At 37.4% G+C, this 26593-nt stretch overlaps 1 protein-coding gene across 2 annotated transcripts in view; it reads left to right on the plus strand.

Moving 5' to 3' along the window:
- The window catches only part of AKT3 (AKT serine/threonine kinase 3), a 151316-nt gene that overhangs the window by 109579 nt on the left and 15144 nt on the right, over positions 1-26593 (plus strand). For both annotated transcript variants that reach the window (XM_084201782.1, XM_084201783.1), the window contains exons 9-12: positions 1291-1413; positions 3192-3320; positions 20286-20500; positions 23196-23283. In XM_084201782.1, the coding sequence (XP_084057908.1) occupies positions 1291-1413; positions 3192-3320; positions 20286-20500; positions 23196-23283 (555 nt within the window). The remainder of the gene's footprint in view (positions 1-1290; positions 1414-3191; positions 3321-20285; positions 20501-23195; positions 23284-26593) is intronic.

Below are 26593 nucleotides of genomic sequence, written 5' to 3' on the forward strand. Positions count from 1 at the left end.
AACCAAGCTCCACCATAATCACCCCTAAACCCTATCCCCAAGTGCCACATCCAGAAGCCCACCCACTGAAAATAGCTGCAGTAATTCCTACACTGTTCTGTGCCATAGTAGGATGTGATGAAGGCAAATTAAGCAGATCATTGGCTTTTTTTTTACTGGTTCGCTTTTGGGTATTTTTTAACCTACCTTGTCATTTCACCGTTCTCATCTACGTGATACTTCAAACAGTGAAAAAAAAACCCCAATCCTGCATGCTGTTGTGGATTTCACTATGTTTAATTTATAAAGGATCTATTTCTGTTTTGTTGATTGTTAGCTCCTGTGGTGAAGCCAAAAACATTGTAACATGGCCGATCTGGTCTTAAGGAGAATACAGAAATATACTCACTAATCTTTGCTTGAGGAATTACCCAAACTTGCTTTCAAGAGTAATTAAAACTCACCACTTCAGAAAACATCTGAACTGAACAACTAAAATGTGAATTTTTAGATGTTCCAGGTTCTGAGGGTGATGTTTTATCCATTAAGATACTGACAACCTTACAAAGATTTATCTTACACTTTTTCATTGCAGCTGAAATTACTGGCAATACATAATGACTATTATTTTTTGCTGAAAGACTTTAAAATGCCTGCAAAGTGCTCTTACTTCAAAAGTATTAAAGAAGAGACAAAACACCCAATCCAATGTTTACATTGTAGCAAAGAAATACACTAAATACATGGATTTGTTTTTATAAGCCCTCAGCATTGTTGATTTGCTTTTTCTAGTGATTACTACTGCTAGCATGTGAATATATGGTTTGTAAAATGCCAGTTCCCTGTTCAGTCCACGTCTTTTGAATAACTAGACCTTTTTCAGTTTAAAGAAAAGTTACTGAAGCACTGCAAAACATGAGGTAGAACCAAAATCTATGTTTTTTAGTGATATTTCTCAGTGGCTTAAAGCAAAAATCTGAGGAAGTAGCAGAGGGAGAAGTACAGAATGATGCTGTTGCATACTTTTTCTCTTTTTTTTTTTTCCTCTGGTAACTGAAGGTTAAATGAGTAGCAAGCAGAATGCCTTAAACAAGATTGGTATATTGATTAAAACGCTGATTTAACAGCTCGCTTTCTCCCTTTGGAAACCTGGAAAAGATAAGCCAGCTGCTGTCTAAGAGTGCTGAGTGTCCACTGAGAGTACACTATCTATCATCACAATATGGTGATGAGAGGTGTTTTATGTTTGTGTTAATTTCCCCCACTAAATCAGTAATTATTACAATCCTGTCCCTGCTGTTTACCCTGCAGCTGTTTTTCCATTTGTCGAGAGAGCGGGTGTTCTCAGAGGACCGCACACGCTTCTATGGTGCAGAAATTGTCTCTGCCCTGGACTATCTGCATTCTGGGAAGATTGTGTACCGCGATCTCAAGGTAAAAAAAAGGAAAGGAAAAAAAGTAATCAAATTTTTGTTTTTGGAGAGACTATGGGGACAAACACAAAGTAATTATAAAGTTGCACTATTCAGAGTTAATGGGGGAAAAAAAAATCTGTGCTCAGTTTTAAGTTCTGTGTGTGCTGGAGGAAGTTGTTTGATATAGTAATCTCTAGATGGGTGCATTCCCTGACTTCGATTTGGTTATAAAATGAAACAGGATACCATAGTAGCAGCACTTGAAGGAGATTTAAACTTCTGATCCTCATCCTCTCTACCCCCTGCCCTATTACTCATAACTTACATTTCAGCACAAATCTCAAATACAATTCTCAGTGTCCTGAAACAAGGGAAGTGGTGAATTGGGACAATGTGGCTGCACTCTTTTTATCTCAGCAACCAGGTGTTTCTGTATGCATTGGAAACATTTAAAAGATATCAGAATACTTCAACAGAAAAAGAATTTATTTCAGCATTGATTTAAAAAGTATTTTGTCTTTTGTGTCTTGGGAAAGATTCCTGTTATTGGAATGTAGTTTGTTTTAGATTTGCCAGCATATACAGTTGCTCCAGGTACTCTGTTACACACTATGACCATGTTATATGGAAAAATAACCTCTGTTTTCAACAGGAAATTTTTCTAACTTGTGTAATTCCATGATGAGACAGTTTTATTTCTGTGTCAAGCCTTTAATTTCATATACAGGAACGTGTGCTTTCCTGTTGTACATGCACAGTAGTGGAATTCATTCATGCAATCCTTTGTACAGAAACCCAGGAGAAGGAGGCAATGGTAGGCAAGTTGTGCTTGGGGGGGCAAAAAGAAAAAAAAATATTGGGCTACCTGTTTGAAGCTGAATCTGTTGTAATAATGTGAAATGCTGTGAAATCCTGGGAAAATATAGAATTGTCTGGTCAGGGAATGATAGGTGATAGTTTTTTATTTAAAATCTAAATAATAAAGAAAGAGTAGTTTGACATCATTAATCTTCTATTTTTCGTGTTGTTTACTTTGCATTTTCTTTGTAACACACTTAGACTCGATAGGAAATCTTTTGATAGTATTTCAGACTTTATGCAGACTTAGAATGACAAGGCTATGATTGTTCTATGTTAGTATTTTCACTACATGCCTTATAATTAGTAAAAAACGAAACCATTTTCTGTAGAGAAAAGTTGTTCAGAATGTTTTCCTTGGTTTCAGTTCTATCTGTATTTTAAGTACAGCTAATTGAAACCTTTTGGGAAAGTGATATTAGCCATTATTCTGAATGCTTTCACATTTCAAAGCAAGGATCATATATTTAAAAAGCAATGCAAAGCATACAGAGGTATAAATTCACAATTTAAGAAGTGTACTTTGCAAGTAGACAAGGGGGAATTTACCTCAGGGGTGTTTTTATCAGTAGCTGCCCTATCCCTAATTCTGTCTATTATTGAAAAGGTTCTGGAAGTTGGAGGTATTTTAAGGATTTATGGATACAGGCTGTTTCATGACAGTATAGAAAGTAAAAGGGATCTTGCTCAGTAGCTGTTGTGTTAGACCAAAGGAAACCTCTGAAGTCGTTGACCTGAGATTTACTATTGTAAACTGTATTTAGGTATTAACTAATTATGTAACTTGTGTGGCAGTAAACACTGTTATATCCTGTAGTGTGGTAGATGCTGTATTTTTTTAAATGACAAAATAATTACATTCTTTTTAAAAACTGATGTAATTCGTCAATCTGACCTGTTAAGAAATACTAAGAGAATATTTTTCTCCCCAACACACAGTTAGAAAATCTAATGTTGGATAAAGATGGACACATAAAAATTACAGATTTTGGACTTTGCAAAGAAGGAATCACAGATGCAGCAACTATGAAAACATTCTGTGGTACTCCAGAATACCTGGCACCTGAGGTATGATTTAGAATATTTTCTTATAATGCTGTATAAAATGTTTCTTTTTCATTTAATTTTAGACTGACAGTCTGCCTGATTAGTACTCTATAGCTTTTATTCAGAATGGAATATGCTGCTATTCTTTGTGCTGGTTGTATATATATTGATGCTCTGCTTCTTAGTGTTTAAAAAGGCCTCCAACGTGCATTTTCCTTCTTATGTTTGCCTTTCTCTGTTAAAGTTTTTATCTTCCAATGATTTCTTCAAAAATAATCTTCCATCTGTCTGTCACTTGGAACATATGATCCTCCTTAACTGAGCTGTGTAACTAGCATTTATATAGCCTCAGTGGAGGCGAGGGGGAATAGGAAGGTACTGAGTTTGATGGGTTTTATCTGAATTCCCCAGTTGCAAGGAGAGGGAGTTGAAATTTTCGATACTTCTGCTAAAAGCAGTTGAGTGTGTCAACCCCAGAACTGGTTGAGGTGGGCACCAAAACTGGCTGTTTCCTCGTATGTGAGCAGAAGTGGCATCCCAGAGTATGGCACCTCATCTTTCCCATGAGCTGGCACTCAGAGTGCCAAGCATCCCACTCCTTAAGGATTGATAAAAAGATGGACATGAAGACATTGCTTTGGTTCCCCTTGCAGGAACTTTGGTTGGAGCTCTTGTTTGGCCACTTGAGAGTCTGTTGTGGAAGTTCAAGTCATCCAAATGATCTGCTCCAGTATTATTAGCGCTGACAGCTCTGCCACTGGTGCCTGCTGAAAAAAGGCAAGGGAAGCACCACCAAGATTGTGTTTTGGCCCTGCCTGGCTTCAGTCAACAGTACTGATTATGGTGCTCAGAAATGTCACTCTGCCTCTCCTCAGGGGCTGCCAAATACAGCTCCAGTACCGATATGAAAGACAGCATAATTTTTACTTAATGCTAAGGATTCTGTGGATGCTGAATTAGCCCTTATTTCCACTCTTGTCAGCATTCAAGATTTCTAATTGACATAGTGCACACATCATACTGAGATAACTTTCTAGTCAAGCTAAAAGATTTTAAGAGGCCCTTCAGTTCTACCATTTTGTAGAGGAAAGTTTTAAAAAGTTTCCGGGGGATTTCCCACCTCTTGCAGCAACTCTCCACTACAGTAGAAATCTTGTTACTACGTATTGCCTTTGAAGAACAACCTGCCTTAGCTGGAAGGGAGGAGGCACTGATTAGACATAGGTCTTTATTCTCTTACTTTCAGCAGCACTGAATCCTGAGTAGCAGCCACAAGCCCTGGAGCCTGTTTCAACAAGCAATTTTGATTGCATTTTGTTTTTTATTCTAAACCTTGAAATTAAGGAATGTCAAACAAACAGGTACACATCACCTTCTGGATAGTGCTGGCTGGAAGTCAAGATTTGAGGATGGCTAGGTTTGTGGGTTTGAGAATCTTTCTAAATCTCTTAAAGTCCCTTTCAGTTTGCAATCACAGAGGAAATTAAAACTGCTAATACTTGTGTATAAGTCAATGTGATAGGTAGAGTTACTGAATCCATTTTGGATGATAGCAAGATATTTTGATATGTTCTTTCTCCAACAGTAAAGGAAACATCAGTAGTTTTAGGAGCCACTAACTTTCTCTTCATACATCTGGCACTATCATCCTTGACTCATTTGAAACCATGTTAGCTCTCTTTCATCAAATTTGGTTTTAGACACTCAGCACAAGTTACTTGATCCAGTTTGCTTTTCTATTCACTAGAAGCCCCACTTCTCTGCCCTACCTCCCGTTATGAGTTATTTTGGAGACCTGCCCTGAAAAATCTGTCTTGAAGGAAATTGTTTCTTCATTAACCTTAGGAACAAGGGAGCTCATTCCCTTTTCCCTGAGAGATAAAGGGTTTTGAGCAAGCAACCTAGACAGGTGACTGATATGGCATGAGAAGACTCAACACCCTTAGGAAGATAGCTGCTCACCTGAGACAATTGGATCTATTTTTGTCAGGGCCGCTCACTGATAAAGCGACCATCAGGAGTCTGGGTCCTCCAGTCTGTTTGTGAGCTTGCTTCAGAGAACCAATGCTCAAAAATCACTTCCCTTTGCAGTTCAGGCTACAAAAATAATTTTCAGGTGCCAAAGATTTACTACCTTGTGGCAAACTTCAGAGCATGAGAGCCTGATGTTACAACTGGACTTTAATCTTGTTACCATGCTGAATTCCTGCCTGTCTATCCCAAGACAAATGGCAGCACATACTTATGTTTTGCCTGGTCATGGTAAGTTTAAAGGCAGCTTTAGAGGCAAGATATTAATTCTCCAATTATATGGAGAAATCTATTCATCATCTGTCCTTTTAATAATATCTTTGCATCCTTTTTTTTTTCATCTGTGTCAGCTGTGATGGATGCATCCCTTCTTCAGGTCTTTAGTTCCATTTCCCATGTACCTTCTGGCTGCTGATAAAGAGCACTAGAACAGTGGACTGTGTAACACACAGGGGCAGCCTGGGACTGCTGCCTACCACCTCAGGAGGCAGCTGACCAGGAATATTTCACTGATGGGAATCTATACCTAGCCTCAAAACTGACTTAAATTTTTTTTGGTAGTAATTGTGGTTTCAGTTACAAACTTGGTTTTCCCAATGCCTTCTGCATCATTGTTTGAGGCATAGAGTCCTGCTCACTATACCATCTTTTTGCAAAAACTAGGTTGCAGATGCTTCCAACAGTAAGAGAGGGAAGTAGCTAAGACAGCTGAAGGTATATTTCCTCCTTGCGTGACAGTCTCTGAGGTGGAGGTGTCTTTGTGCATTGATACAGAATTATTACCCGGGGCAATTTCAGAATTACTCTTGATCAGTAAATAAGCCTACCTGTTGCTGCATTTTCCTCACAGACCTTCTCTTTCTGAGAGCAAAGTAGTCCTTCTGACCCTCTGTTGAAAAGACTCTTTCATCTCACTGACCTCTCATATAGGACCTGACACTGACTGTGTAGATAATTAGGAGATCCAGAAAAATGCTCCTGTTCCATGCAGAGATCAAATGGATGATGTGCCACAGAAAAAAACTTGCCAGGTTAGAGTTAATTTGCATCTGTGGAGATAGTATTCTGGGCCATCACTGATTTATCATTTGTGGAACCCATTTGGAAGCTAATGTGTGCCTTCACCACACACTGAGCTGTTCAGGGTATGCAGGGCTTCTGGCTAAGTAGTCCATAGGTGCATCCCCATCTCCTAGCCCTTCCCTGTTTTCCAACACCAGTTTTCTATGGTCTAAAGAAAATTAAAATAGCATTGACTGCGTTCATCTTGCATCACTATGTGCTGAGCATAAGATACAGTAGGAATATGAACACATCCTCTAGGAAGAAAATACTTGCCACTGCCAAATAGCAGGGTTTATATTTGTTAACAGTACAGATGTACATTTGTCACACTTATTGAAAAGTGAGCAAGTAACTTTTTGTTTGTGAAATTATATAGTTTTTTGAGAATAATTTTGTTGTATAATAGTGAAATTACCCTTATCTGCTGTAGAACTAACACAAATCTAATTTTTTTGTGTGTGTTTAAGTGTAGTGGTAATAATTAATAATTCCCTTGGCTGTAAGAATCTATGACATTCCTCATTTGAAAGGTATAAAATAAGTTAAAATTTCTCACTTAGCAGTTTTTCAGGACAAAGATACTATTTCTTAAAAGTCTGTTTCCATTGTTATTCTTCAAAGTAAGCTGTCACATTAGGGATCATTGTGATGTCAGGAAATATTTGTAGATCCAATGAGAAAAAGATGAATTGTGATCCCATTTAGGTAACACAGATGTATGCTTGTTTTTTTTTTTTTTCTCCAAAAAATACTTCTTTTGCAGTTTTAGTGGCAAAGGCAGGACAAGACCACATGACTTTTACAGGCAGTATCACTTGCTTAAAAAAGAAAGAATAAAAGTGAGGAAGGTACTTGTAAATATACCTGTGAGTCTTTTAAAAGCAGTTTGTATTTTGATAGTTTTCAGTTGACTGTCAAGGATGACCTGCTAATAAAAATACAGAGTGGTACAGACTGCCTTTAATAGAACACTCAGGAAATGAAGCTACTTGGGCAGAGAAGTAAAATTTCTTTGGGGTCTGATCCTTTATAAGGATGTTTCCTTGGATAAGGTAACAGTTTCTGGATCTCTGTATTTCAGTTCAAGTTCCTAGGACCAAGTGTGCAGTCTTTGTTATAGGAGAGCAGTCAAATGTGATACTGAGTTTTGGTGTCATGGGAGAGACAAGCTTTAAATACCAGAAATTACTTTTTAAGTTTTAAGTCTTTCTAATTACAGAAGAGAAGTTGGTTTGACTCTGAACAAGTCTGTAAGGGACTTCATGGATGTCATTCAAATGACTCTTAAAAGATGTAGATGATCAATGATGTGTAGGTCTATTCTATAGCAAGGAAAATGGAAGGATATCCTTATGTTTTATTGGCATAAAAATACAGATTAGGTGGATAAATATGTATAAAAATGTTTCATATGTACAGATTAGATGGATGCATTCCTATAAGAACAGTTGCATTTTATTTAAAAAAGCAAACTATTTCTATATAGGTTGTGCAGTTACAGTCACTCAAGGGTATGTGACAATGAACAAGAAAGGAGCAGATTCATAGCCTTTACCCCTAGACAGAAGATGTGCATGTCCTGTAACTAAAATAAGACCTGTGAGGATTAAGGAAATACTAAGATCAATTATACAATGCTTATTTGGCCAGTATTTTTTAGGGATTGTTCTTCTAAAAATGGGAGTGAGAGAGAGAGATCATGTGTAATCAATTATTTCCCTGAGTTTTATTGCAGAGGAGTGAAGGAGAGAACTCTTATCAAGAGGCAGCTGCTGTCTCTCCACACACTGCACATAATTTCTTACTTACAGCTGTTCCTCTTGGGAAGGATATGGCTTTGATATAATCTAGACCCTGGCCATCAAAGTTCAGTGACTGAATTTCAACAAGGGAAAGCAGGCATGCTTATAACAAGAAAACCTGAGCTTTTCCCATGTTTTCAGGAAGTGAAGTGAATTTTCTAAGAGCATTGTGGTATATACAGATTACAAGAAGCTGACAATAGAGTCAGAAAAAGCATTTTGTCACTTGTGCAGCTATACATTTATTTTTGTTCTTTTAACACCTGCTTGGATTGGATAAGGATATTTGCCAAGGCAGTCTGATAATATTTTGGAGTGAGACTGTGATGATCTACCACATAACTTGTCTGATATGAGATGAAACTAAGTGCTGTGTGTGTGGGCAGAGAGGGAACTACTGAAATGTGCTGAGACAGGCTAACAACGGGGATGGATGTTTTGGGTTTTGCAGGCATCATGACGAAGCATTGTTCTTAACAGGGATTTTAATGCAGATAGAAGTTGCAATGCTAGTGTTAAAGAAGAGCTCCTTAAAGTGCTGGGAGAAGCAGGAAGGTGCTTGTTTGCAAACAGCTTGATGAAAGCAGTCAACAGTGTGGGTAAACTGAGGCAGGCCAGTTGAGAGAGATCAGCTAAGGTGAGGATGTTAAAACTTCAGCTCACTCTACTACAGAGAAAATGAAGTTGCATAGGTGGTACAGCTGAAGCCTCTTTCCCCTCTTTCCCTTCTTTCCCCTTTTTCCCTTTTTCTCCCTCTTCTCCCTTTTTCCCTTTTCTCATGCAGTAGAGAAAAGAATTTGAGTACACTGAAGGAGGATAGTAAGGGAAGCTAATAGGAGGGAAAGGAAATGAATGAAATTAATGGAATGATGTCACAGGTAGATTGATGGATGAGAAAACACAGATTAGAGATTAAAATATTTTTCTTATGGGGAAAAATGGGATTTTGGGCATGAAAAAGTTTGGACTAAAGGTGATTATGTTACTTTATCTTTTCTGAGTAGGAACTGATAGGGTGTGTTGTAGGGAGACACAAATGGCGGGAGGAATTAATGAGCAACTTGAAACTGAAGAGAAGTTTACTGAGGAGTTGTTTGGTTAGGAATGTAGAGGAACTGAAGGACAGAATAATTTTGTCATGACTTATGCAATTTTCTTTTAATCTCCTTGTCTGTTCAATTTCATTTGAATTTGAAGATAATCGAGGCATCAAAATAATGTGGCTTTTGAAGTTCTATGCAGCTTTTTATAAATGGTAGGTATGTGCCATTATTTTCCACCTCTAGAACTAGTGGATGGAAAAGAGAATTTGTGGACATGGCATAAATTAAGGGAAGGCTGCTGTTAAGGTGTTGCAATGTGGATATGCATTCACAAGGTTTTAAGACAGGTGTGAACTTCTAAGACTTGGAGAAAAAGAGATGGTGGGAAAGAAGCTTTATGTTGAGCTCAGTTTTCCATTGTGCTCTAGAGGGCAAGTTCTCACTCATGTTTTGTTACCTCTGATAAGCACTAATGGAAGATTGATTGGTAGGGTTTGTCTTGGAAAAGGGGCATTTCTTGTTTTTATTGTGCTTCTTTTTATTTTGTTCACTTTCTTTAATGTTAGCTCTTTCTTTAGAGGAAGGATAATGAGACACTCTACCAGATTGTCTGCATTGATAAAAGCATACTGGTGTTCTGGTTCATATGGTTTTGCTGAAGACCTGATAGGCCTGTAGTGGTGCTACTCTAAAAAGATGGAAAAAATTTCTGTATTAAATTCTCCTAAAATGAGGTTAATGCATTTTTAGAGCACTGGAGGTAAGTTTTTTTCTTCAGCTTTAGTCTCGTTTTGTTATTTTCCTGTGAAAACTGTGCTGGGAAGTGCATTTACAAGCAGAAATGCTGTGTCATAGCACGATAGAGTCCTGGAAAGAGACACCTCCATCATTTAGCTTTTGTGCCATGATGGCATTTTCCAATTACTCTTCACCTAAAGCTAGAAGCAGTATCTGCTGCATAGTTAAAGAATTGCATTGCATTTCTGTGCATTTCTACCCTTGGCTTAGCGTCTTTGCTTCTCCAGGCGTTTTCTGTGAGATTTCTTACACCCTTGTAAATCTGAGAGTCCTTTATCCTTGTCCTGTGGTAACTTGGAGAGAAGACTCAGGCTGTGCCTGTCCAGAAGTAGGCTGCTTGCAGCATCTTATCCTGTGCCTCAGGCAACATTGTGCAGACAGACTCAGTCAAGAGGGATGTGTGAACTCGTGTGGATATATTTCTGGGTTTTGTTCCTCCCTTTCAATACAATCTTTTTAGTGCTGAGCTAATTATGTAATCTCAGTTTTACTGTTGAGTTAGAGTACCTGATCAACTTTCCAACTGTAAAACAGTTTGAAAATCAAATGTAGCTTACATGCAAGACCCAACAAAATTAGAAGTGTTAAGTACGTTTTGGCAGTTCACTTTTATTATGCCCAGTCCTCAAATGTACCAGCAGACAATCATCTGAATGTTAGTTATTTTTCACATGCTTATGTGATCACACAAAAAGTACATGCTAAAAAGAAGCAGATGGTGACAGATGGGGAAGGTTGAATAAGGTGGTTTTGGAAACCTAGAAAAATGCACTTCTGTAATAGTGTAAAAATAAAAATTCTTTGATCGCCAAGTTAGAATGAACAAAATAGAGTGCCCTCCCCACCACCCCCCCGACAAAAAAACTCAATCCAAAACTTTACTGATAAAAAGAAATAGAACCCATGAGTGTTCAATATATATATTTAGCAAAGTATGTTATATAGTGTTGTTTTGTCCAAGGATAGAACATTAATTTTTATCAGCTGGAGACTTAGAAAGATGGTAGTTTTATTCTTTCTTTCTTTTAAAATGATGAATTCAAATAAATTGTGTTCCGTGCTCAAAGAATGCTGTCAAAAGGTCATTCTGTATAATAATACATTGGAAGTGTTGCAGGTTATGATAATATTTTTCTTCTGATGTCACAAAAAGCTTTTAACCCTCTTATTGTAATCATAAATAAATTGCATGTGTAATGAGAATATCTGTAGGACCAGAGCTAATTTGTAACAGGCAGCATTACCTCTTTTTCATACAAACAAATGGAAAGCTAAGTAAATAAAGAAGGTCTAATCAGCAACAAAAGAATCATCTTTTGTGTGGACCCCATCTAAGGATGTGCCTTACTATGAGGGTTCAAGGTTTGCTTATTCATTTGCATTAATTTAATGAAATCTCAACATATGCATCTATTGAGTTATCTAGACAACATTAAAGCTTCTTTAAAAAAATTCAATTATGATATTTATTTTATTCCATAAAATAATAAAGTATCTAACCTGATGAATATTAATTGCCAAGTCTTCTACCAACACTGATGAAATAATTATTTTTTCTTTTTTGTATTTCAGTAGGTGTTTGTCTTAACTTACAGCATGAGGTCTTACTGTTTCCTGGTGAGGCAGAATGCTCTGCTTAAAAACCAGAAAGCCTCAACGTCTGATAACCTGTTCTGATATTCTTGAAAGTATAGATAGTTTGCTCAGTACCTGAACAGTGTAGTTATGCTGTTGTGTTTTGCTTAACTGATTTTTCTTTTGGCTTCAGAAGGGTAGTTGAAATTTATTTTCTCTATGTTTACCTAGATGCTTCATGCATAATCTGATTCTTAGCAGAGGCACAATAGAATTTATTTTACCTGTGGAAGAGTGGTTTAGTGTTGGCTTGTGCTCTTGAACAGCTGTCTGTTGTATATTTGGCAACATTTTGTTTCTGGGTGAGGACCAGTGAAGGGGGGGTGAGGAGGAATAGCATCTATGCTTGAAAATATTTTCCCTTCTGATTTATGGAAGGTTCACAATATGGAATTTTTATTTTACACTAGAGTTCCAAGCCCCAGATTATTTTTTTACATTGTGAGGAAATGAAAATGCAAGAAGTTGTTTTACCTTGAAGTGCTCCCATCTCATGAAAATTCAAATTTGGTCTTTTTTTTCGGTTTGGTTATCACTTATCATGTTTTAGTGTCCCACATTCTGTCATCTTACGATCCTAAGTCATCAAAAATGCTGGTGACTTGAATTTCAGCACTTTTGTCAGCTTGGTATTGCCAGTGGGCCCTTGAGATGGAAATGATGAAAGGTAGACAAGGCAGGGTATCCAGAGCAGAACATCATTTCTTGGCAATAACTGTTACCAAGATCAAAACCTGGGGAGCATTTAGATGAGGGTAGGAAAGCATTGCCTTGTTACACAGATAGAACTGCTGCAACATCAGATAAATTAGCACAAAAATTAGACTTTCTCCTGGAAGCAGATAGCCAATAATGTAATGAGAATTTGCTTTTTCATGCTACCTGGGTAATCTCAGCAGTCACAACAATCAGTTGTCCACATGCAGTATCAGACTTCTCAAGGGAAAAGATGTAAAAATATGCAAAAATAATGAAACAAGCAGAATACTAGGAAAGAAGTTAGCTCAACGCTGCCTGTAAACAAACTTTTGTATTCAAACCAGAACTTTAAGCAGAGAGCAATTTTCTAATAAAACACATTTTTTTTGGTAAAAAAAAGTAAAGAATGTCTCAATAACATTGCTTAAAACTTTTTCATTAATTGTCATTTAATCAATAGAAACCTTATTTCCATCTTAGGAAAAGCCTTTAGTTTTTCTGTGAGTAATGAAGCATAAACAAAAGCTGAACAAGTGCCTTTTAACATCAGTAAATATTCAAAATAATTTCAGGAAGAAAGAGCAACTAGAAAGACATATCACAGTATTATCATTCTTTAGTACTTCTTACATGTCTTGCATCTTATGGCAGTGCATGTTCCAGAGCCTACTGCTAGTGCTGTGATAATTAATACAGATATGAGCAGGTCTGCAGATTTTCTTCTAATGGTGGAGTGGGTAAAGTTGTGAGAGACGAGTGCCATCTTTTTGTAGACTGAAATGATATTTTCCTTTATTTTCCTGCCCTTCTATGAAAGGTGTCTTTTGAGGGGTCTTTTTAATGTGATGTGGTTGTTCTCTTGGCTTTTTTTTCGCAGTGTTACCATTGTTTTTTTACAGCCCTTGTTAGGATACTCCTTTTCATGTGCAGTAACTTAACTACTTTTTTTCTTTTATTTTCTTTTTTTTTTTAAAGTTTGAATTCTACTGAAATCTGTCTCTTCTAGGAGGTTAAGTGCATTAATTGCATGCTCTTTACCCTAGGAAGCTTTGCTTAATTCACATTTATACCAGAATATACTATTTCTAATACAGCATGGCGGCCAGCAAACAAAAAGAAAAAATTTTGTTTGCTATGTCTTTTTTTAGGGGTACATAACAAAAAGCTAGGTGAGATGGGCAAAATCTCAAATACAAAAATGTAAGAGGAAGATAGTTTTCATTAAGACCAGAAGTAAAAAAATGGGCAAAAACTAGATACAAAATGGATAAAAAATACCTGCAAAAATTAGAGCAGTGGAAAATCTCAGCTGTCTATTTCCCAGGGTATCTATAACCTTGACATTTTGTCTTTTCAGCTGTGTATAACAAAACCAGTAAGCATTCATTTAAGTGGCTTTTTCACTATTGATGCAGCAACACTTCACTTTTCATACCAAGATACATTTATAGTAACTGAATTGTATAATTTTTGGTGAACATACCCTTCTACAGGATGGATTTTCATATATCTGGGTAAAAGTCTGTGTCTATAAAGAAGTGTACATTACTTTTGTTCGTTAGTGTTAGATTATAAACTTTCTCATTGTTTTAGTTGTTACCACAATTGATAGAAAGTTCTAGCAAATGGACTTTGTGGGTGAGTATTTGTTAACAGACCAACAACTGTAGCAATAAAAATGTGTGAAGGGTTACCAGGAATTCTTAAGGAACATACACTCCACCTGAACTGTAAGGTTAATTGAAAACAGTTTTTCCCCCCTTAAATTAACAGTACATTGGTGTATCCAAGTTCTCAGTTTTCTTTCACAACATAGGTGTGCAGACAGTTTGTTTAGATGTTTAAATATTTTCCCATCTGTTCTGTCAAAATTATTGATTGAGCAACAAGTTACTTGTAATGTCCTATCTAAAGGTCTATGTCTAATAGATTAGGAGAAACATTAATAGGTCAAAAATGTAATGGCTTTTTCAGTAAGTTGCCTTGATTATCTAGCACAAAGTATGAGTCTAATATTTTGATATTGTTCTTCTAGAGATAAAACTCAATGCTGACAACCCTTTGTATAGGATTGACAATGAATTTTACAAAGGCTTTCCTGCTCAAGGTGACTGCTAAATTTGTCTGTGTTTGCAGAGTCCAGAAGTTACAGCAACTAATTACCATTTAGAGGTGTGTGGGAAATACAGCTCTGGATGGTGTGAATTTCTTCTGTACAGCCAAAAACCTTCCAGATGCTGCTCATCAGGGATGTTGTGTTTCAAGAAAATGCAATAAAGACAGGATTAAGGGATTTTCTACATTGAGCTCAGTTTGTCTGAGGTAGTCACATCTCACTCAGTGTTCTGTGATTAATAAAGTATAGGAAAATTCTAGTTTCCACCTAGGTCAAGTGGAAGTACATGACTGGTCACAGACTTCACCTGTTATACTGCTGGCTCCCCACCTAAAAAATTTATTTTCACAGAAGCTTGTAAAAGCATTGTGTATGTATCAACTTCTCTTTGACATTCAGTTGTCTGCTTCCTTTATCTCTGCCCCAAGCACTTGTAAAAAAAAAAGTTTGCAGATGTGTCTCATGCTGTTGCTTCCAAAAAACCTTTCACCTTTTAGCTACTGAAGCAATACAGATAATAAAAGATATATTTTCACTGGTTTTCACCATAAAAGTAAATGGACATCAAATTCTGTGGACTGTATGTTAGGCTCTTGGAGTGAGATGTAGAAAGCAAAGGACCTGGAGATGTATTGATAATAAACCTAAAGATTAAAATCTACAGCCACTGGTGAAATAAAGGGAGAAGTAATTTCTGTGAGTTTTGTTTTCTGGGAAAGAGAAAACTTCCAGTGGTAACAACAATCTTTTTTTCAAGTACAAGACAATGGGCTTCTCAGCATTGGGGAATAGATAAGATAGTGCATTTTTTGGGCAATAAATGTAAATACAAGAGTATTTTTCTTCATTGATCTGTAACTGCTTGCCAAAAAAAAAAAAAAAAGAATTATTATGTGTAAGGGAAAAACGTTATTGAATTACCGTGATCTTAGCGGCCCTGCAGAGTATTTGTGTTGTCTAAATCATCACAAAGGCAAAGGTTGGTCTGTGAACTGAATTGTTTATTTTGTACATAGGGCTTCACAGACTGCTCTGTCTACAAAGCACTGTCCCATTCTATACTTGGTCACTGCCAGTGATACTCTCCAGAAACCCCGAGGTGTGCAGAGACGGTGGAATCACTACAGTATACTTTGTTTCCCCTTGTTTACAGCTATCTCAGTAAATTGAAAACATTTATATTTGCATTGTGGCGTTTTGAGCACAATACAAATGAAAATTTAAAGGTGAATAAATAGCTCTCCCTTAGCTGAAGCTCTAATGTTGTCCAAAACCTCTAAAAATCCATAAAAGCACTGAAGTACCTGCAAATGCTTGGCAGCAGATGCCTGGCTAGTGTTTCTTGCTTGTTAGAAAGTGTGTGTGTTACTTAACCTTTTGCATATTTATATAAGAAGAGAAAATACAAACTTCAGTGGCACCTCTGCGGCTGTTTTTAAAAGTACCTGTATAAAGCCAGGCCGTGTCCTTGCCCTGCAGGCGTAGGTGTGAGTTAGAGGAGCTACAATGCCTGTAAAGCTGTACTGCTTTCAGTGCAGCAGTGAGTTTATGCCCTCTTTGGAACCCTGTCATACTGCTGGAGGGCTTTAGAGAAATGCAGGTTGGGAAGAGAAGCAGGGCCTTAATCTTCACCCTAAGCGAGCACAGCTGTTACAGCTGTCTGTGTGTGCAGGAGGAACTGGCAGAGGCACTGTAGCTTCTGCGTCAGTGTAACTTTGGGGTACAGATTGGCAAGCATTTCTTTCTGCAGCAGTGCCACACCTGATGCTGCCCGTGTTCTCACTTGTGCTGCTGCAACTGTTCACATGGCAATTGAGTGGCTTAAGGCAGAAAACTTGATTCAGGTGAAAAATAACCAAGGGTGAAACTTTTTCCCCATTTTTTTCCCTAATGTTTGATGTAGTGTGTTGCATGGTTTTGACAAGGTAAGGGAAGCTGTGGTGAGAGAATAGAAACAAGAGCCTGGATTAGGCTGGCAGTGCCTCTGAAAGAACCAGTTGTTGAACTAGAGCTCTGAAAACAAGTGAAGTGAGATTTCCCCAAGTTGTAAAAATGATGGCAATTTTTTCTTTCCCATGATCTGTGGTATCATCCAGACTGAACTGCAGTCAGCCCACCTGCTTTGCTCAGTGATGGGAAGTCACCTGGGTACAGTGATTATGTCAGGGGTGGATGACTGTAAATGTTATCCACACACTGATGCCACATTGTGCTGGAGTTCTTGTCTCCTGAGGCCTCTCCTAGATCTTGGCTTGGATTTTGGCACCCCATGTATGTGAAGAGGACAAAGGAAGGGAAGTCGTAAATTTGAATGATGTGACTATTTAAACAAATTTTGTGGAAGAAAACAAGTCCATCTTTACTGTGTGGAAACACACGTGACTTGAGTATGTAGTCGGTGTAGGTGCTCTTTCTGAGCTCGTGAGCTCTGTGTGACCCTCGTGTTGTACTGCCAGGAAATACCAATTGCTTTACAGCAGATAGAGAGTGGTTGACCTTGTGCCCTCTACAATGGTTTTGGTGGGCCTGCTGCCTGTCCTGCTGTGACCATGAAGGGATTGGGTTGTTAGTGCAGGGCATTTGTTTAAAGATAGGTTTGAGGGTCTTACAGCAAGGGACAAGCATTGGCTAGTGGTGGAGGCAGCTCTTTAGAGCAGCACGCAGAGTCCAAGATCAAGCTTTCCATGGTGTCTGTGTCTGGCCAGGTGCTTAGACTGATACACCACATATACAAGGATATTCCACAGCTACTGGAGAGACAGCAGGATCACTCCTCACAACCAAAGGAGACCTCCTTTCTAAAAGGAGGTGTCTACTTCATGGTGGGCAAAAGATTGATTTGTTTGTAGGTACAAAGACTGCAGCTAGATGTCATGTTCATTTTATCACTGAGTTGAAGCTTTCTTGACCTATGTTCAGTGTGAGTAAAACCAACCCTCAAATCCAAGGAGTGTTTGGAAAGGATTCTGTAGTGCTAGGGCAGTGTGTAGTGACATGTTCTCATGCCTGCCCTAACTGCATAGATTTGCTTGTAGGAGCTGCTGGACTCCAGCACTTCACTTATTTTTATTTGATACAGTCTACAAATCCTGAGGTTTCTAAACACCGTGCAGATTAGAAATTACTTAAAGGAAATAATAATGCGACCTCACTGTGAATGCATTATGCACAATTTTATTACATTTATATTAAAATAAATTGAGATGTATTTTGCTTTATTTACACTATTTTCAGGCTGTTTTCCTTTTGCCGAAATGAAACCATTTTGATGCTCTTGCTTGTCTGGCTGGCTGTAAACCAGGTATTTAAACAAAAATAAAGAGTTGCCAGTTTTGCCAGCTGGGGATGAGAACCCGGCTGGTGATATGCGGGTTTGGGAGGCAGTTAATCCAGCTTTTATGCTTTTTTATGATTTTATGTAAAAAGAGGTTAAAAATCACATTTGGCTCTTTCTTTGTACCACTGCTTTGTTGCTGTTGTGGGAATGCAGCAAAAGGTTGTTCATACTTTTTATTATTATTAGGTAAAGTCCTGCATAAATTACGTAAAGCTGCAAATACTCAATTTGCTCAAGCTATTGGCCATGTGATTTGCCTTGTTCAGAGAACGATATGTTTTATTTTCCTGTTGCCTTCTTTTATAAACCACACAGGCAAACCACACCTCAGCTTACTCATGAAAAGAATCTACCACTGCTTCACAATTGTATGTGTTTTGCTAGCTTCCAAAGAAAAGACCAACTGTACAGATGAGAAAAACAGTAACAGTGCTAATAGCGATAGCAAAAAAATATATAATGCTTTTATTCTGTGGCAGAAAAAGTGGTGATTTAAAGACAAGAGTCACAGATTTCATATACAGTTTTTCGGCAAATAGCTTGCAATATGCTCCAACTCATAAAACATTTAATTAATTTTAAAATGGAAGAGTTATTTTAGTTAGTTTGTCATATGTACTTATTCAGATAATTTGTTGTATTTTACACTTTCCAAAATTTCACTCTCTATTTGGAAATATCAATGATGTAATGAGTCTGTTTGTTTTGGCACAGTTGTAAATCATATGTGTTAATGTGTTAATATTTATGATTTTTTAATCTTATATACACAAGAAGGATTTTTAATATACTTCTTTTCTTCATGCTTCTGCTACTAATCCTTAAGGACAGTGAAAAGTAGCAGTATGAATGCATTAATTACTGTGGGATTTCCAAATATTTTCCAAAATTGTCATAGTGGATCAGACTGCCTGTTGCTTCTGCTAACAGCCATCCCAGATATTTGAGGGCAGGCTTGGGTTTACTGGGGGAGCAAGAGGAGAGGCACCTAAATGAGCTCAACACCCCTCTATTACCCAGTTTAGACAATTGCAAGATAATCTACTTGTGGATATAGTTATTTCTGATCTCATAGAGGTTGCCTTATTCTTTAAAGACTGAAAGATTTACTTTCACTGCCAGGTGTCTAAATGACTGTTCCTGTATGTCTGCTTACAGCTTGAATCTGGAGGAGCTCTTTGTGATGGTGATTGCATGTGTCAGTGTGGTATAAAAAGTATCTTGTTTTCTGGGGATTAGTTTGTTGTTGGTTTTTTCTTTTTTATAAAATCAGTCATAGGGTGCTGCCTTTCAGAATTAGCCTTCTGTGAAACAGTAACAATTCTCTATAAAGAATTATTTACATTCTTTAGAAATGCATTTCTACTCTATTAGTTGCATTTCTTTGATTTTTCTGCTTGTTACTGTTTTAAGGTCTTTTGTTTCTTGTTTTAAAGTTTTTTGATAGCTCTTCTGCAGCAAATATTGACTATTTGACACACACACAGTCATAATGCCTCCTGTTTTAAGATTTCTTGACTTCTGTTTCATCTTTTTTGCATGAAGAGGTATCTACTAGAAATTTATAGAAATTGGAATGATATATTCAGTAACCTTCTATTTCCTTATTGCTTATAATTTCTGTGGCTGAATGCTGCTGCTATGTTTCTCCATGGCTGCAATTTAATATGAAAGTGTATTAAGGTCATGACACACTGCTTAAATTTCTTATTCCAGTTATCTGGCACTGCTGGGAGAAGGGCTGTGGAATAAGTTGTTTTTAGGTACATAACACTGGTGACATGATGTTAACAAATTGTATAAACTTGACCAGTTTCTGTGTTTATATAATACCTGATGAGCATTGTTTAGTAATAAACTGGTACGGTATAAACACTGCCGTGGTTTTTTGCATTGGCACAGTTCAGCTGTTAGGACTATTTAATAGAATTTAATGAAACTGGGAGGAGAAAGGCATTGAGGACTTCTGATGTAAGCTAAGATCATAAAGAAACTAAACTTGTCTTAATAACAGGTGGTTCTAAATTGGAGACTTTAGACAGGTAGGGTAAAAGAGGGAAGTGACTGAGCAAACAGATGCTTCACACTTCTAACTGAGGCATTAGTGCCCATGTAGAACCTGTAGAGAGTGTCTCTTCCTAAAGCTGTGGATGATATAAATGGCCTGGTAGAGAACATAGGAAAGGGCAAAAAAAGAAGTAATGATTGTTTGGAGCAGGTAATTGTCAAATTTTAATTTTGCTTTTAGCAGTGCAGTGCCTGGCAAGCCTGGCAATTTCAGTGAGCTCAGGTTTGTGAGTCAGTGCTGCAGTTTTGAGTCAGGTTCTGAGAGTCCTTTAAGCATCCTGTGGAAATAAAGTCTCAGAAACCCATTCATATAGAGATGCATCAAACAGACTGAAATGATGGTGTATGAAAGAGTTTATGTCTACAGTTTATGTCTTTTGGTTTCTGTCTCAGGTGTTAGAAGATAATGACTATGGCCGTGCAGTGGACTGGTGGGGATTAGGAGTTGTCATGTATGAGATGATGTGTGGAAGATTACCCTTCTACAACCAAGATCATGAGAAACTATTTGAACTGATATTAATGGAGGACATAAAATTTCCTCGAACTCTATCTGCAGATGCAAAATCATTACTATCAGGTCTGCTGATAAAGGATCCAAATAAACGGTAAGTGAAATTAATTGACTACACAGGCATAATAAATGCTCTAATTGTGCTAATGTAAAAATAGGTCTGATGTAAAAATAGGTCTGTGGTGCCTGGTCTACCTGGCTGAAGGAGCTTTCAATCACAGAACAGGGTTGTACACAGCCCTACAGTCTTAAATGTCTATTTTTTCAGTCCAGCAGCAATTTACAACATGAATTTAACCAGCAAAAGGAAGACAAGCTTGTGGAAGACAAACTTTTTAAATCATTCACAGCAAACCCAGGGATCTCTTCAGGTTAAGAATGTGCACTGGAACAAAGGAAAAGATCTCAATTGTTTTTCCCAGTATAACTTAACCCTGAGTTCACTGCAGTGTCTCATGGGGACTGTAGCACTTGTTTCTGGTGATGGTGATGGCAGGAGAGGTGCATAGGCAGCCACAGCTACATTTATTAGGGCACATAAATAAATCACATTAAATCACCATTAAACTAGTAATTTGTTAAAGAACACAACTGGAGTGAAATTTAAAGAGAGCAGTTTGAAAGCAAGTGTCACCCAGCTGCTGTCTGTGCCCTGCCTGTAGTGGGTGTTTCCCTCAGGGATAGTTGCCCTGGAGAGCCATTTTCCAGTTGCTCCAGTGCTGGACCAGCAGTGCCCAGTCTTCCACGGCTCCAAAATCTCTGACTTTGTAAATCAGTGGGATTCGTCTGCAGGTACCTTTTTCCTCCCCAATATCTTTGTCATTCTTGTGAATGTCATGGCATGTTTTTGGGGCAGCAGATTTTTGTCTGCCTGTTCTCCAGTCCTCCTTCAGCTGCTGCTTGTTCTCAAGAAGTTTCGAGTAGTGGGCATTGCCTGCAGGCACTCAGGGCGGGACTGGTTGTGTTTCTCCAGGGGATTTGCCTGCATGCAGCCAAGTGCAGCAGGCAGGACAGAACAAGTGGTCAGCTTGTCTGCTCCAGCTCAACTTACTGTATGCAGGGATAGCAAACTGTGACCAGCCAGACAAATCCAGGCAGAGTGGAGTAAAACTGTTTCTGTAGCAACTCCTAATGCTTTTTAACCTCCAAACAATCTGACCCATCAAATACCTTTAGGATTGGAAAGATGCTTCCTTGTAATTAATCTTTGCAGACAGTAGTGTTTATTACAGACTTATATCTAGAAGCTTATTTATATTCAAGTTCTTGTGCTTGAATACATGCTCATGCTAAATTGGGGAGGAACGCAGAGTTTAACACAACTCAGCCTTTTTGTGAGCAGCTAGAAGATTTTGAGAGAAGTCTGGAGACTGAAGGCTAACTGCCATGTTTTGCCAAGATGTAGAGAATTTTACAATGAGTAGTTGAGAAACAAGGAGGAATACAGCTTGAAAATTAGAATAACTTGACACTCAGTTATTGCAAGACTGACGTAGTAGTCCAGAATATTTTTGAAATTTGGCAGCAGGGTAATACCAAAACAGATTTTTTTCTTGGTTGTGGAAATTATTCCTCTGTACGATAAATGCTTTAGAAAGCAATTTATCTTACTTAAATGCTTGCCTTTAGAATTAGTCTTTATATCTTTAGCAGTTCGTTTTAATGAAACACACACTGTTTTTGTCACTCTTCTTAACATTTAGCACGTATGGTCTGCTTATTTAGTTAGGAGTAGCTTTTTTCCTGCTGCATCTTCCTTTTGTTAGGGCAATAGGATCCCAGGTCTCAGAGACAAGTTAGATGAGAGCTGAGAAGTCCTGAAAGTCAATGTGCTGTTGAAAAGGACAGAGGTTCCCATCCCTGGGTGTGGGGTTATTTCTCAACCAACAGCAGCAGCTCAAGGGAGCTCACTCAGCTTGTCAAGTTGAAGTGGACTTGCTAATGCAGCAAAATATCGGCCAGTTCTCTCTTCTCTTGTCAGGGCTAATTGTTCTCCAAGTTAGGGAGCTGATTCTGCTTACAGTCATCAAGTGGGAATGATGCTGTAGATGCAAGTGAGAGAAGAGAGGTATGGGCAGGATACTCCTCTCTTGGCAGCAGTGACCCTTTCTGTGAGCTCAAACCACCTTGGGCAAGTTCATCCAAAATAGGTGAAATTCACTTCCTAAGATGATTTACCAGACAGAGTCTGGCTTTGGCAAGCTATGGGCCACAGTGAGTAGTGTGGTTATTTACAATGGCCTTTAAATAACCTTCTCAGCAGGCCTACAATTTATTAATTTATACTAATTGACTCAGATTGAGACTATTTTATGGTAATTGGTTAATTGTTACAGCACCCAGATGCAACAGCAGTGAACACTGTATAAAAATGATGCACAAGTCATTACTGATTCAGTGCCCGGCACGTCTTTGGCAAAATTTTATATCAGCATTATTGGGTTGGTTTGGGTTTTTAATAGTGCCAGGACATTAGCTGGGCTTTCAAGCAAACTAAACTTAAGTATGTTTTCAAAATTAATGAATTACTAAAAAAGCTCATAATGGACAGTGACAAACACTGTAGTTGGAATAATCAAAAGGAACAGACCATGGCATGGGCACTTTCTCTATCACGAATTCTCTCAAGATTGCCGGAATTCATGTTAAACAGGTGAAATTTTCATATTAATTGTGTGAGAATTGTGCCCAGATGGTCAAAAAGAAATGGTCACTTTTCCACCATAGCAATAACTTGATCTCCCTATAAATTTTTAATATGTGTTTTTTTTCCCCCCCACTCTCTTTAGACTTGGTGGAGGCCCAGATGATGCCAAGGAAATCATGCGTCATAGTTTCTTTGCTGGAGTAAACTGGCAAGATGTATATGATAAAAAGGTATGGCATTGAATAATCTGGCTTCTGTGAGGTGGGTTCAATGATAGTCATAGACTGCTATTCTCTGCAGTCAGTAATTTTTTTTTCTTTTCTTTTTTGTGTTAATACAAATGAATTCTGAACAAGGTGTACTTACCTAATCTTTGTGTTTTCAGTGATAATTTGTCATTCACCAGCAGTAAATTTTGTAAACCAACCTACACCTTTGTTATGTAAATGTCCAAATTTTTTTCCTTTTCTTTTTTTCTTCCTGGGCTTTCATGAGAAAAGTACATGTATGACTCAAGAGAATGTGAAAAATGTAATATAGTTTATCTGGAATTTTCATTTTACTTCTGCCTTCTAGTGAAAAGTTGTTTTATGAAAAAGGAAAATTAAGTGATCGTAAGGAACTCAGAGCAAAAGTCTACTTTCTGATTGTTTGTGTAATAGTAGAAACCTTTTTCAAACTTAAAGAGATATCTGAGAGAATTAAAATAGTGTTAAAACACTAAGCCAAAACAGCTTGTGGAGAAAGCAAGCCCTGGGAATTCAAATGGAAAAGTTTTCTCCAAATCCAGTCCTGTTCCTGTATTGATCAACACTTTGAGAATGATTTTAGAAAATGAATTTATCTTACTTGGGAGTGAAACTCAATTCAACTTCAGTTGTTTTATATACAGAAACTGATTTTATCTCAGTATTTCTGTAAGAATTTACTTGTTGCTATAAACTCTTTCTATTTTGATAAAGACTTTTCTTTTTTCCCCAACTGTTTTACATTGTTAATCTGCCAGTTGAGCTGCGTAATTTTAAAAAATAGTTTTTTCTCCTTTTTTTTTTTTTTTTGCTTTGTTCAAATAAAAGGAAAATGGAAGACATACGACTGAGCAGAATATGTTTATGCTACAATGTCAATGATACAAACTGTTTTTTCAGTTGTTGTTGAACTGGAATTTTAAAAATGTGTGGTTGTTGGTGTGGTAACTTCTCTGACAAATACCGGAATTGAAATGAAAGCCTGTATATGATGATACAAAATATGGTACTCTGAAATTACTTGATACAAGTGTGATTTTTCCCTGGCAGTATCACAAGGTTTCAAGAAACTCTACAATAAATAATCAGAGCAAGTATATTAATGAGGTTACTTTATGAGCTTAACCACTGGTTGGTTATGTAAGGATATTGTAGAGAAGCACTGTGAGGATAAAATCTAAAAATACAAGCTGAGGACCCTTCTGGAGTAAAAGAAAAAGCCCACTTAAATTAATAAGATTGCAATGTGCTAGGAGTGGGTGAGGAAAAAAAACTCTTACATTATTCTTGCTCCCTTGAAAACAATTTCTTAATTATCTTACATTAGAAATAGACCTTTCAATTCTACACTGTGTTCAGCATCTTATTTAGTTAAGAATATATAGATACTGTTAATTGCTTGTGGTTTGATTCTTTCCAAATGAGCATGGCAAATGTGTTTCAGTCAAGATCTTTTTTCTGAGCTATTAAAATAAAAGCAGGCATTTTGCAGATTAAAAAAATATATATAATTATATAAAAAAATATAAATGCTAGCACTTTGCTTTTATGCTCATGGAAATGGATATGGCTTATTGGAGTATCATAACCAGAGAAACTCTAGTCATTCTTTGTTTGCTGTGGACACTCTTGCTTTGAAAAATTAAATTTGCCTGTGAAATATCAACTGAATTTCCTCAGCTGAACAGTTCACTTCAAGGATCATAAGAATTGCTTTTGTGCAGTATTAGCACATAGTGTGTCCTTTATGGAAAAACAAGTCATGAAAATGACTTCTGACAGTGTGCTTTTCTGTTTAATTAGAAATAATTTTGTTCCTATTTGTTCCTTACAAAGCTGTTTGCCTGGTTAAAATATCCAGTTGTTCCTTCTGTACACACAGTCTTACACTCTGCAGACTTCAGAGCTGTGCTCTGAAATATAATCCTCAAATATAATAATAAGGCTAATGAACTTTCATCAAATATGTTCATTAGAATGCTTACATGAATATTTTTGAGATACTTTGGTATTCTAAAATAACTTGGAGAATCAAATAAATTTGATTTTTAAATAGGTTTATTCTATGCTTGCTTCTGTTGCTGTTTGTTGTTGGATGTAGAGTCTTCAGCAGTAGGGTCACTTGATGAAATTGATAGTGAATAGAATTATTTGCATAGTAAAAATATTTCACAGTAATTTTGCCTGAGTTTTAAGCACCGTGGCACCGTAATTTTCTGGCTGCATTTCAGGAGTGTGTTTCTGTTAGAAACGAAAGAACTGAAGTTCACCCTCAGAGTAATGGAAACCAAAAAAATCACGTGTATTCTGAGTAGTTGCTGGGTGATGGTTTTGTACATGTGCACACTGTGCTCCTGTGCCTCTAATTTTATCTTTTTACTAGGTTATCACTTTCCTGGTGAGATTAGAAACAGAATTACATATCTCTAAAATATTTCATGGATTTCATGTGACAGACCACAGCTCTGTCAGGTCAAACAGATCCAAATGGTCAAACGGAATTATTCAGTTTCTGATACTGCTAACTAGATAACCTAATTTGGTACTACATAATGATAAAAAAATATTGTGTGGCACACTGGAGCAGAGAAGGTCGTTGCCTTTAAATGAAAAATGTATAGTAGTTAGCATTTGTGATCTGATGTATTTATTTTTGGCAGAAAAACCATGAGGGCATATGAAAGAGAGCAGCCTGTGCCAGGTTCTTCCTGTGATCATCTCAGCCCTGATGAGTTTTTATCTCTCTGCCTGAGTATGAGAAATTGAATAGTTTGGCAAACTCTGAAGACTTCAAAAGCCCATGTACTAAATAAAATACTTGTTTTATTTTTAGGTAGAATCAGGAAGCTGTTTGAAATTTCTCTGTTTCTCATGTAAGAATTGCTTTAGCATATTTTTATTGGGTAGCAGACATACACTGAAGTTGTCACATGTTCTGTTCAGGGTCTTTCACTGAACAAAAAGCACATGGGCATTCCTTAAAAAGTAAAAAATAGGTATGTCTTCAGGCTTGCAGCTTGAAGCACTCAGTAGCCTCATGGCAAAGGAAGTCCAGACCTTTTAGTGAAGCCTGGTTTTCCTCCTGCGTCTAATATGGATGAAAGGTTGGAGAAACCATGTGGAAATTTAAGTTGAGATCTGATTTGTGGTAATACCTTCAATTGTCTCTGAAGAAAATTAGGAAGTGCTAGGAAATCTGTTGGTGCTGGGAAGGGAGCAGGAACAAGTGGCAGCAGTGGTTGAAGCGGGAGGCCTGGCTTTGATGCAGGAGGTGCTTTTGGAGGCACCTGTC

This window comes from Fringilla coelebs (genome assembly GCF_963513975.1).
Source record: "Fringilla coelebs genome assembly, chromosome: 3".
Classification (NCBI taxonomy): Eukaryota; Metazoa; Chordata; class Aves; order Passeriformes; family Fringillidae; genus Fringilla; species Fringilla coelebs.